At 37.4% G+C, this 14028-nt stretch overlaps 1 protein-coding gene across 1 annotated transcript in view; it reads right to left on the bottom strand.

Annotated features, from left to right (window-relative positions):
* Positions 1-14028, bottom strand: part of NPR1 (natriuretic peptide receptor 1) — a 3300976-nt gene that overhangs the window by 1262443 nt on the left and 2024505 nt on the right. Inside the window, exon 8 of the mRNA XM_044079969.1 lies at positions 10931-11051. Coding sequence (XP_043935904.1) covers positions 10931-11051 — 121 coding nt within the window. The remainder of the gene's footprint in view (positions 1-10930; positions 11052-14028) is intronic.

Here is a 14028-nt window from a genome sequence, read left to right as displayed (position 1 = left end):
GCATTTAGTGAGTTAATATTGGATGCATTTATGGATGAATGGAGAAAATGGCACAGCAACACAGAAAAACATTTTGCAATTAGCATTTGTGTGTTGGAATATTACATCAGCAATGTACATGTGTTATGACGTACATTGTATGACAAAGAGGCCTAGACAGACATTGTTTGTATGCAGGGAGTTGTTAAAATACATTTGTGAGGATGATGTAATGTATTATTATTTGACAAATATGTTTACATTTATCTTACAATGTAACATAAAACAATACATTCTTCTTTTCTGAGTAAAACACCCCTGTTCTTCATCAACAAATGTTGTGGGCTCTTATATGGCTCCATGACAAGTTTAAATCCAAAGAAAATGCAAGCACTACAGAGATTGAAACTCCAAAATTTATTGCGGGTAGACAAGCAAAAAAGGGAAAAGATCGATCTCCTTGAGTTTATCCCAGCTTCTTCAGTTTGGTGCATTGTTTTGGATTTGTTCCATGATAAATGTGCCACTAATTGCATCATTCAGGTGTACAGTATAATAAACACCACAATATCTCTGAACCATATGCTTCAGGGACCTAAACCTTGTCACCACAATAAACAGAACATGCTGGAGGGATAGATTCTTGTCCCAGAGACTTCCCATACTCTGGAAGAAACTGCCCATTCATGTCAAGCAAAGCTCCTCATTGGCCCTCTTTAAGAAAAACCTTGACAACTGGATGGGAAATAGAAAATTCACCCCGGGGATCACTTCTGTGGCACTGCTTGACAGGGGCACAGGAAAATAATTTTCATAGGTGACGAAAGCCAGGGAACCTTTTTGGCTAGGCTTATATAGGCCCCAGGGCCGATAGCCTAGTACCTACCTATGAACCTAAAAAAGATTACCGTGAGGTGTAGGTAAACTGGTCTGTGAATGAGCCTAAACAGTATAGACACCTGATAGGACCAGAGATGACACAGGTCATAATTATACAAAGTATGTATTAATTTGTGTTTAATATAATTCCAGTAGTTGTTTTTCTCTAGTAATTGAGATAGTTCCCACTGCCTTCACAATATCTGCACCACACAATAACTTTGTGGTACTTATCATGATGTATAATTGAATAGTTCAGTTAGTGGTTCATCTAACTCTGGAGCTGAAGGTGGTACTGGCCCTTCCATGCTATGAAATTTCTCATACCCAAGCATAGTATACTGACATACGGTTGAGCCATCCTAACACCACACAAATGCTAAACCAATGTCCTTTTTAGCTACTATCTTCATAGGCATACACTTGAAACTTAAAGATCAGAAAGTGCTAGTTGTAAACAGACAATTTGATGCTGCATTTCCCTAGCTAATACTTTCTTTAAACAAACCTACTTCATGCAACATCCCAGCTGCATATGGGTATGATGAACTATGTGCTGGTTACTGTAACACATTGACTGCACTGCCTGGGAAAATGAAAGCACATTTTGCATTGATTTTAATGATTTTAATTTAATTGAGATGAGAAATAGAGTTCTCTGATGCCAAAATAGAACAATATAATTAGATAAGGAGGTGTAATGTACAGGAGAGAAAAATTAAGGGAGAGAGAGAGGAGAGAGAGAGTTGATTAGTATTAGAGACATGAAAATGTTATGGAAGGACACTTGAGAGGAAATGAATAGCAGTACTCTGATACTGAACCTGAGGAAACTGCCAACCTACTAGCTAACAGATATGGCGCAAACTTCATCCTCCTGTCCCCTCCAGCCATACCCCAAAGTATACCTGACACCTGTCCTCTACCTTGTATCTCCAAAGAGCAGGTCATATCCATGCACTCCAAGGCCAAAAACATGGCGTCTATAGACCAGATAACATCCGAGGCTGCTTACTAAACAATCTAAAACAAAACCTAGCAGAACCACTTGGCACTTGCTTTAACCTCAGACTGAGCACTGGCTTTGTTCCAGCAGAGTGGAGAACAGCAACAGTAATCCCCTTGCACAAAGGGGGTCCATCAACTAACCCTGGGAACTATAGACCCATAAGCCTAACCAGCCTTATCTGCAACAACATGGAAAGAATCATTGCGGACCTTAGTAACAAGGACATAGATGACCTTCAAACTTTTGACCCAACCCAGTTTGGTTCGTTAACAGTAGATCATGCTTATTGAACCTGGTGGACTTCTTTAAGAATGCCACCAAAGCCCTGGATGAAGGCAAAACAGTACATACAGCCTCTCTTGACTAGGCCAAGGTTTTTGACACAATCCCCCCATTCAGGTATCATTGAAAAACTCTCCCAGCTGGGGATTAACCCATATGTCACTAGATGGGTCACCAACTGGCTCAACGACAGAATGCATACTGTCAAAGCTGGGGATTCCACCTCTACCAGTAGACCAGTTACCAGTGATGTATCACAAGGATCTGTGCTAGGCCCTCTACTGTTTGGAATCTATTTCTTGGAAGTGCTGGTGAAAGTAGATGGCCTGTGGCTTACCAGGTTTGCTGATGATTGCAAACTGGGTGCAATCATTGAGCCCCCAAATGATGTTAACATATTACAAAAGGGACTAACACAGGCAAACGATTGCTGCCAAAGTCATGCACTAAAACTAAATGCAAAAAAAGTACATTATTATCCCCTTTGACAAAGAGGAAGTCCCTGCAAATTACAATATTGACAGCACCCCCCTTAAACTCAAACCCAGTGGTGTGAGAGTTTGGAACACAGATTGATAGCAATTCAAACTTCGATCACCATGTGTCCACGGTGGTAAGGAAAGCCTTCTACATTGCGCATCAGAAAGGGGATAGCATCCAAGACTAAGGATGTTACAACTTCTCTGTACTCGACCGTCATCAGACTACTCAGACCACTAATAGTGTACAATCTTCCCTTTTGTATGTACCTCACCAGACACCTGCAGCTGCTGGACAGACCACACAGGTTTCTCATAAAGAAAATTCAGAGCCTCCAAAACATGACCTACATGGAAAGACTGAAAGCCCTGTCACTGTAGTCTGTATCCTACAGGCTTCTGAGAGGTGACTTGTGCCTGGCCTACAGAGATGTCTCTAACCCTACCCTAATGGAAATGCTGCACATCTGTAAATCACATGGGACAAGAGTCACTCGCTCCAGGGATCTCAACATAGCATGTGACATTAACAGAACATGCTGGGGAGAGAGAGCTGTATCTCCTAGCTTTTTAGTAGATCCCAGATTTTTACTGAGAAACCAAGCTTCAGTGCTTTTGAAGACTTGTTGGGTGATGGAGAGGAGTATGAGAGGGTTGCTGGCTGAGCAGACTAGTGCTGAGTCGTCAGCATATTGTATGACAGTTGCATCTTGAATGATGCTGTTGAGATCATTAATGAAGATGGAAAATAATAGAGGGCCTAAAACTGACCCTTGTGGGACTCCAGTTGTAATAGGAAGCAGTGTGGATAGTTTGTTATCCCACCTGACTGCTTGCTGTCTACCTAGTAGGTAATTCTGAAACCAGGCTAATGAGTGATTGGATAGTCCAAGGTCTGAGAGGGACTCAAGAAGTTTGGGATGGTTTACCATGTCGAAGGCTTTTGATAGGTCTAAAAATATGGCTGATGTTAGTTTGCCTAAATTCCTGTTCTGGTTGATGAGGTTAGTGAAGGAGAGGATGGCAGTTGTTGTTCTATGGGCTAATCTGAATCCATGTTGGGTAGGAGTGAAAAGTTGTTTTTTTAAGTAGGTATTGCATAAGTTGATGGTGAATACATTTTTCCAATATTTTAGCTAGTGGGGATAATATGGCAATAGGGCAATAGCTGGTAAGGTCTGAGCAGGTGCCACCTTTATGTAGTGGGATGACATATGCTGCCTTCCAGATTGTTGGAATTTTGCTTTCTGTTATTGCTCTGTTGAGGAGAATTGATATCGGATAGGCTATCTCATTAGCAGCCATTTGAAGGTATTCGGCAGGAATGCTATCAGCAGCTAGGCTAGTTGGTTTGAGTTTCCCTAATAGTTTTTTTACATAATTAGTGGGAATAGGTTTGAATTGGAAGGTGGTGTTGATACTGCTAGCAAGCTTAGCGTTGCTGGTAGTAGATGTCGTGGGTTGTTGATGAACTAGTTTTGAAATGGTTTCTATGGAAATATATTAAAGGCTTCCGGAATGTCAGTGCTGTCACTTGCAGTGGTTGGTGTTGGTGTAAATGAAAAAAAAAATAAAGGCAGACTAAGATACACTGACTCTATTGTTGTGGATGGTGCTGTATTATATGCAGGGGTAAAATCAGCTGGTGTGTTTAACAAGTATTAGCTTACAGGTGACTCTGTTGGAAACGTTAATTATTATAAACTTGATAACAATATAAAGGATAATTATGAATGTCCAGATTTTAGTGTTAATGCAGTGAGTAAGTCACTGGACCGTACAAGAGATGGTAGTGGTACAGGTCCTGATAATTTACCTGGTAGTTTTGGGTCATATATTATAATTACATCTCTTCAATTACAACATCTTTTTTAAAAAACTGTTGTTATACGGTCATTTCCACTAGAGTTGGAACCGTGCTGATGTACCAATCCAGTCTATAAAGGGGTCCAGTGGATAAAGACTCTAATTATAGACCAATTAGTTTAACCCCATTGTTTGGTAAGAGTTTTGAAAGATGTCTTTTATCACTATTGAATAATGACTGAAAGGGTAGTTTATTGGGCAGTTTGCAACATGGATTCATACACAATAGATCAACTTTTACAAAACTGATTTTTTTTTTGATCCTGTTACTCTTGCAGTTAGATCTGATTTTTTTCCCCCTCTGGTTCTGGTTTGCCTGGATCCTTCTAAGGCATTTTATAGTGTTCCATTATAGACACAATGTGTAAGCAGTCAAACAACTCCTACACTATTCATGGGGTAACAAACTGGTTGCATGGGAGACTTCCAAGACTTAGAATTAATTCTTACTATTCAGACTGAGCACAGGTATACAGAGGAGTTCCACAAGGTGTTTATTTCAGCATTATTCATTTAGCATGTAAATAATGTAAAGTCTTAATATTTAGCCACTGAAGCCATGCAAGTAGGTGACTGGCACTATTTGCAACTTTGTAGTGTTATTGTGTTGTATTTGTTAGCTAGTATGGACCTTTTTATTGTGTTTCTGTCTCACTGAGTATTGATCCATTGCAAGTTCAATTAATTTTTACTGTACGTCTTATTAATTTTATTAACTGCATTACATTATTTAAGCTATAATTATTGTAAAGAGCTTGTGTAACTGAACACTATAATAAACTTGAACTTTACTCAAAAAATGCAGAAACAAGGACTTGTGTTTGGCAAACCCAAGCCAGGGATGATAGCCCTCAGTAACATGAGGATGGAAGCAACTATGTGCACAGGAAAGGCACATGGGATGCCCCACAGTGATGTAGATTCTTTCATCATCCATGAAGGGTGGAGCTAGAACCTTAACAGAACTGCCCTCACTGCTGGGATGCCAACAAGGACACAACCATGCCCATGGCTGCCTAGATGATGGCACATCCAGTCATGCCACATCTCTTTGCTGGGAAGAGCCAACAAAGAGTAACAAATGGGTTCTTGACCAGTAGAAGAAGGCTTGATGGGCAGCTGACATGATCAGAAAAAGCACATAGAAAAAAAAAAAAAAAATATATATATATATATATATATATATATATATATATATATATATATATATATACACACACACACACACACACACACACACACACACACACACACACACACACACACACACACACACACACACACACACACAGAATAAATACGTAAGACTGGAACTGTGTTTTAAACATAAGAGCTCAGATTTAAACGACAGCTTAGATTCAATGTAAAATAAAGAATCTGTGAAACAAGGACCAGGAAAGGCGAATATGATTTAAATGGAAATGGTAGCAACAAAACTTTGGGAAATAAATAACTTAAAGGTAAGCAAGCAATAGATGAAAACAGCAAAGAAGGCAGGAAAAATACTGAGGTGCAAAGAAATCGGCATCGCCTGTACAAAGTAAGAAATTATTACCACCTATGTAGATAGAATTACCATGATCCCATATGGAGTACTATACAAAATTCTGGTCCTGTTGGTTTTATAATAGAAGATACAGAATGAAGAAGTGCTGCAGTCATTCTACAGGCAACTGAAGATGCATCATTTTCTACAAGATAGTGTGACTGACATCTTCTCCATGTGCGGTATATGAACTCTGCCATTAGGGAATGGTAACTCCCATTCTTATTGCCAAAGCGGAGTGCTACATGAACCATTGCTGCTTCTGTTTCTATTTTTGGACACAGATAAATGAAATTTTCTACATCTGCACTCATAATATGATGGGTAGAACAGGCACTAAGGGGCTCCCACTGCCATCCACTACATTGCTCAACCACCTAAGATGTCTGGACACCTACTGGTGCTGATGCATGATCTCAACATGCTTCTGAGTTACAGCAAGCTCATATAACAGAAATGCAACATGCTAACCTGAAGCAGTCCAAGCAGGTGTAGCCTTCAACTGTTGCACGTCTGACATGTGCTACATGCTGTCAGCAATAATCTATGTGCACACTGAGCAGATATTTATATTCTGCTGCTTGTGTTTATATCACAGAAAATAGTGGATCAGGGCAATGAAAGTACAGGGATTTACAAAAGTCACCTGACAATGTCACATCTAACACTCATAGACCAGCAACATTTGGCTTACAAAATCAACATCAGTATAGTCACAGGGGAATATATCTGCTGGGCATCTATATACCCATGAGTCACTTTTCAGTAATGATATCCATCCACAAAGAAATGCAAATATGCAAAAGAACTCAGCTGATATTGCATTTGGTTAATCTATGGAAGACTTCATACCAGTCAACAAGCAGTTTAATGGTGGAGTGGCTTTACCAGATATACATACATACATGCATACGTACATACATACATAAAAATATTTCAAGCACGGTCATGCCTTTCCAGCCTGCCAATATACCAAAACATTTATTCCCATCATAACTGTCCAGGCTGTTCTTAAAAATATCTAGACTAGTACTTGCTTTATGCTGTTTGGTAGTCTGTTCCAAGCATCAGCTGTTCTCTCAGAGAACCGATTAATACACTTCTCATTCCTATAGAATCTTCTACATAGGTTGTCTGATGATTCTCTAGTACTGTTTGATAACCCCAAGCATTCCCAGAGGTAGTTGTCTCTAAATGCCTATATACCTGAATAAGATCTTCTCTTATATATCTTTGACAGACACTGTACAAGCTTAGATATTTTAGTCTTTCATAATAAGTTAAATTTTCACATCCATGGATGCACTTGGTATAGTTCCGCTAAACTCTTTCCAGTTAACTCATGCTTGTTTTCTTATAAGGTTTCCATATTATTATTCCATGCTCAAGTTTGGGTCTAATGTAACTAACAAACAATGACTTCATCATTCTGATTTCCTAGGGTTTATAAATCTTTTTATACAATCTATAGTTCTGTAACTATAATTAACCAATTGGTTGACAAACTCAAAGCTGAATCTTCTCATATATCCAGGTCCTTATATGAATCTGCAGTTTCAGTCATTGTGTGCTGTATTAAATATTTATCTTTCAGTTTATGCCTTTCAAATCTGAAATGATTAATTTTTGATGTATTTATCAGCATATTATTCTCCTGTGCCCTAATGGCAGATTTAGTCAAGTTATTTTGCAGACATGCCCTATCTGTAACACATGCAATCAGTTTACCCAATTTCAGGTCATCTGCATACAGTCTGTACAACACCTGAGATTAAAAAGACAAGTCTGAAAGTTAATACCTAAACATGCATGGGCTTAGGACAGAGCCCTGTGGGGCCCCTTGATGGTAACCAAGAATCTCACCTGTCCAATAGCTGTATTATATTTGCCGTGTTCTATTTGAAAGACATGCAGCTATTCATCTCATCAAGAGTAAATCAATACCTGGATGCTCTAATTTATTGATCAGTGTTTTGTGTATGACCCTGCTTGCTAAATGCTGAACTTAAATTTATATGAATTACATCATACCACAATGTTTGCATTTGTAGCTATTATTACATTGCTATAGAACATCATGTTACAGGTGGTAATCAATCTATTTTCAATATATGCATCCATATATATCAAGTCACAAACTTTGTAGTTCTGACAATAAGTTATTCAATACTATCTTCTTCATTATTTTTCCACAACATGAAATTAGACTTAAGGAGCTTTATGACTCTGGGTTTGTCCTACTCCCCTTTCCCTTAAAGACAGGTTTAATAAGTGCATGACTCCAATCTTGAGGAATCTCTTCATATTTATATGACCTAGTAAATAATACATATAAGAGTACTATAAGTTCTTGCTGAAGTGTTCTCAGGTCATCATTATTTATTCCATCTCCTCCCACTGCTCTGTTTAGATCCAGTTTGCATAGTTCTTTTTCAATATAATCTGTTTTGATTCTAGTATCTGAGCTTACTTAGATGTCACTAGAGCAACTTATTACCTCGTTTGTGAAGCCAAACTGTTTTGCATAAGATTTTGTAAATATAGCTATAATCTGTTGTGTCTGAGAATAAAGTTTAGCATCTATATTATCAATTTGTATGTCTTTACTTCTTTGACATCTTATGTATCTATAACATCATTTCCTATTATGCTCAATATCTTTCTATAAATGTTCTTCAAACTTTTCTTGATCTTGTCTCACACTGTGCTTAATCTGTCCATCTTGTTTATTTTAGTTTTCAAAGTTGTAGTTTGATCTCTTTTCCACTTATTATATTTTTGTCTCACCTTAATCAGGATTCTTGTTCTTAGGGAAATACCTGACACTGTATGCCTAGATCCTGATGTTAAAACATATTTTTTATTTTTTGCACTCAAAACAATTTCTCTTTCGAAACTTTCCACAATCCTTCTGCAGTTTTTCCACTGAACACATTACTCCAGTTAGTTTTACATAGTGACTGTTTTGCTTCCATATAATCTGCAATTTCAGTTTGGCAGAATTAACTAACGATAAATTAACCTTTATAACCCCTTGGTCATTGCACATCAATGGTGGTAAAACTTGACATGAACTAACAATAATTTCTTTAGGAGCATAAACAATGTCTAGTATGTTCCTTTCCCTGCTATTTTTTTTTACAATCTGAAGCAACTGCTGTTTATGAGCATTCTTTGTGAATAATTTCCTTGCTAATGTTGTTGAATCAATATTATTCCAGTCTGTTTCTGGGAAATTTAAGTCCCCAGCTAATATTATTTTCCCTCCTGTGTTTCATGCAAGAAATGAAGGAATTCCTCTAGATCATCAGCGCTTGACATTGGTGGTCGACACACACACACACACCAACAATTCACGCAGAAGACACAATGTAAACTCAGAACTGATTCATGGACTCCACTGGCAGTAAACTAGGTTAAGGAACAAACCCTGAAGGTTGAATTGTCTGCCAGTGAATAATAAAGGATTTTATGTGACAATTCAACCTTCTGGGTTTGTTCCTTAAACTAGTTTTCTGCCAGTAGACACACCAACAATTATTATATGTTCCACAGTTGTATTTATTGTCATAGATGCAGAATCTATAGTACTGGTGTTATTACTGTACATGTAATAATCACATGTTTCATAACTATTTTTAATCCCTATCATAACACCTCTACCGGATTTTTTGTTAGAATGTCTGTTACAGTGAAAATATTTATACCTTGATAGAACTAGTTTCCAGTCTCTGTTCTTTAACCATATTTTACAAACAATAACATCAATCTTGTGGGAATGTAACAAATTTTCCAATAATAAAACTTTATTATTAATGCCCCTAGCATTAATAACCATCAGAGATGCATCAGCTGTTGCTATCTGTGAACTGTTAAATTTTCATCCTGGCAAAAAGTCCTGCCTTGTGTTTGTCAAATATTGCAAAATATCTCCTGCAAAAATTATTTTCCTGGTCTTGCCAAATGCATGCCATCCTGTCTGAATATGTGTACCCATAATTACACTTGGATGCTTGACATATTTCCATTGTTTAAAACAGGACATTTTTTCATGTAGGTATTTAACCAAAAAGTATTTTAATTCATGGTGACCTGACTCTCCTTTCTATATGTGATTTGTGAAAAATATGTCATAACATCAGTACAAGCTACATTATCAAAGAGGGCTGTAAGTTCCCTACTGGCAGCCAGAGAATCCTTGTGGGTGAGATCACTTGGCTATATATAGTGCACAGTTCAGTATAAGTAGTGTTATAGTTCATTTCTTCCTTCATCCTGAGCTATACTAAACTGTGTCCAGAATATGTGTTCATTACTTGTGTCCTTCCAGTGTGCTACTCATGTGAGTAGGTGACCTGCCAAGGTCATCCTGTGAGTGAGATCTCTTCTTTGCACACCTTCTAAAAGGTGTGCAGGGTTGGCTTGTTTACTCTGGACCACTTCATAATCACCTGGTCATTTAGTGTCCTAAATCTGCTGTGGGACTTAAGATATTTTCACCAACATGGTTGGACTACCTCATCCAGAGTGATTACCTGCTCCTATGTGTAATGAATGGCAATGTTTTCTTTAAGCATTTAAATGGTGATAATAACTTCCATTCCTATGCTTTTCTTGCACTGCACTACCAATTACTGCACTCCTTTTGCACCTTAATACTGGTTCTTCAATTTCTCTCTCACTTATGTGGCTGCATAATATCTGCTTAACGTGCATTGCTGTGGTGAATCCCATTTGCACATTAAATATGACTTCTGATCATGCACACTGTTTACTTCTATTCTTACAGCATGTTTGCCCTATGATTGAATCATAATATTATATTTGTATTCTTATTATTATTCTGAAAGGTATTTGCTCGGGTATATTGACTGAAGACAGTGTCCATACCAGTGACAGGGTGAGTTTGCTCCCAGCACTGCGGAGGTTCTTTTCCAGGTTACTGATCTGAATATCTTCCCAACAAATCCTCCAGAGCTCTGCAGCCAGCTCCTTCTCCAGCTTCATCCTCCTACCGGACACAAGAGAACAAATGTTAGAGACAGAGGAAAGTGATGTGCTCATCAAAAAAAAGTGCCAGACTACTATTCAAATGATTGATATGAGTTAAATGACAGGTTATTCTGCAAGTTGTAGCAATTACTGATCAATTAAAAATCTTCATATAATATTCATGTGCAAGGAGGCCCATTTGGGCAACGTTTCTATGCTTGTTCTTCTAAACATGTAGGTGGGCTGGTCTACAAACCCTTTTTTGACAACAATTAAGGCACATAGGGTACACAAATTTTACATATAACTCTATTAAGTACACTAATGTAGTCTATGGCATCCATCCATCTGTCTGTCTTCAACCCCTTTTACCATTTTGCACATGGGGTCAGGGTGTCACTTCTGCAGTGACAATCATTTTGAGCTAAGGTTTACACCGCCGGGTCTATGCCACACAGGAAGTAAATTCTAGTGATGACAGCAATTAACAGTACATCCAAACATGAGTTAATTGCCAATTGCTTCTGCATAAAGATTAAATATGATCAAGCCTAGTATCCCCCAATTCATCTAAAAGTATTAGTTACTAAAGTGGGGCAGGGAAAATGCAAGTTATTTACAGAACATAAGGAAGTACCAGTCAGAGTTTGTACAACTTCTGGTTATCTGTTCTATAAAATCAATTAACAGCAATCTTTACAGCACATCCAACTAGTTGCTAAAATGTTCTTACCAGATTCAAAATGGTTTTAGTTGAATTAGTGGAATATTTACAACTGTACAGTCTATTAAAGACAAAATGCATAAATTCTCAAAATCCAGTGTAGGCATTATACTACATTTGATTCACTATTTTTCACTTCATATTTGAGTAAGTGCTTTGGTCTGAATCTACAGAGAGACAAAAAGGCAAATGTAATATTCAGAGCCTCTGAAAATGGGATTTAGTACACAAACTATAGTCTATTTATTTATTTAATTATTTATCTTTGCTCCCTGTAGGAACTCAGTCAATGAATCCTCTACCAGTATCCAATTAGCCCATTTATTCTAGATGGGGAACAGGATGTGAGTATTCCTGTATTAGGTGACAGCCCTATGACTCACCCTTGCTGGTCCTTCAGGGTAACTACCTCCTCTCACTAGGAGCACCCCCCCCCCCCACAAGAGCTCATCCAAGATCTGCTACTGCTGCCTCCTGAGGAGGGAAGCATTTCTTCACAGGCTGAGTTCTTCTCAGTTGCAAATACACTATAAAAGTGCAGGTACAGTAGACTCAGAATCCACTGGGTGTAATGACTAGGTCTCCCTGTTGGTATCACCCATGTGGTGAGCAAAACCTGCCTCTTTTACCCTATATGGGTGAGCTGCCAGCAGCTACTAACTCACATCCTCCCTGTCAAGCTTCTACACTCACCCAAGCTGTTAATCAATCTTGGGCTGCCTGTGTGCCATAGTCAAGGATTTATACTTCTGTACTATGTATCTGATGAGACCATGGCATATGTTTTCAAGATGAAAATATGTATTTTAGACAGAGTTGGATGAATATCTAGTTAAGAGGCCTACATTAACAATATACACTAATTCGTCATTTCCAGTGATAAATACCTTTTAAAAAATAAAATGTAATTGAATTAGTCCAAGGTAACTTTATGATAATTCAGGAAAAATAGAACATTTCTCAAAAAGTTTAATAAATAGCCATATACAATGTGATTGTGTTCCAGACACCATCCATGCATCCATTTTCTAAACCACTTGCAATGGTAAGGAAAATGGTGCCACCCTTGTTCACGGGCATCTTTATCTTATAAATATATAATATGAAAACTACTGGCAGGACAGAAGATTGTTCCACATAAACTTGTTACTCAAAAGTGCAGGCAGAGAAGTCTGATTATGTTTTTCATATCTTAATGACACAATTGTAGCATTTCAGATAATTCATTGAATTTCTTTTAATTTGAGGTAAATCAGCACTGGAGTTAGTAAATATATGTCGGAAGGGTGTGTGGGGGGCTAAACTCCCATATCAGGGTACAGAGGGGTCTAGCAAATTTTGATTTCCACTGTTTTAAATGAAACATAATTTAGTTGTGAATTTAAATTTGGTGATGGTCATTCCCCTAATAAATGATTCACCAAGGTAAATTATATAAGGTATATAGGTTAGAGTAGATTTCATAGGCAGTAACATACTGTTTAACAGATACAAGCATGCCACTGGTGCTTTGTTTTGCTGCTGATCACTTAACAAGCTGATAACTGACAATTATCACAACCAAATGGCTCTACATATCAATCAGCTAGCCAAATGTTCTTCAAATTACCAATAAAACTAGGCTGGTTACAAAACAACTTTAATGCAAAAAAAATGATACTGAACAAACACAGCCAAAAACTAAAAATTAAAAGTTTTATTAAACAAAGCAAGAGCTTTCACGATCAAACAATCGCTTCATCAGACTACTTCATGCTACATCAGATCACAGTTTAAATAATTAATCAATCATCTCATTCTACTCTCTACCAACCAATAACAAATCTTTATCTTTTAAGTACATACATATAAAACCACAATACAGAAAATATCATATAAATGTAACAAATCATTTAACAAATCATCATTTTTTATATATGTGTATAAACAACATATAAATATCAATGTTGAAGTGTACGTGCACGTAAAATAGGTTTAAGTGACACTTTATAATTTGGTATATTATTTAAATTGTGATCTGATGTAACATTAAGTAGTCTGATGAAGTGATTGTTTGATCATGAAAGCACTTTGTTTAATAAAACTTTTAATTTTTAGTTTATGGCTGTGTTGGTTCGGTACCGTGTTTTTTTTTTTTTTTTTTTTTTTTTTTTTGCATTCATTAAAGTGTTATTATTCTGTACCTGAAACCGAACCTTTGTCCAGTAACCTGCCTTTTTGGAGTATTGACTACAAAACAACACATAATGCCAGATGAATGGCACAGAGAAAT

This window comes from Protopterus annectens, chromosome 8.part0, assembly GCF_019279795.1.
Source record: "Protopterus annectens isolate FY-2018-M chromosome 8.part0, PAN1.0, whole genome shotgun sequence".
In the NCBI taxonomy this organism is placed as follows: Eukaryota; Metazoa; Chordata; order Ceratodontiformes; family Protopteridae; genus Protopterus; species Protopterus annectens.
Note: the sequence above shows the minus strand (reverse complement) of the source record. Positions and strands in the feature narration are given on the sequence as shown.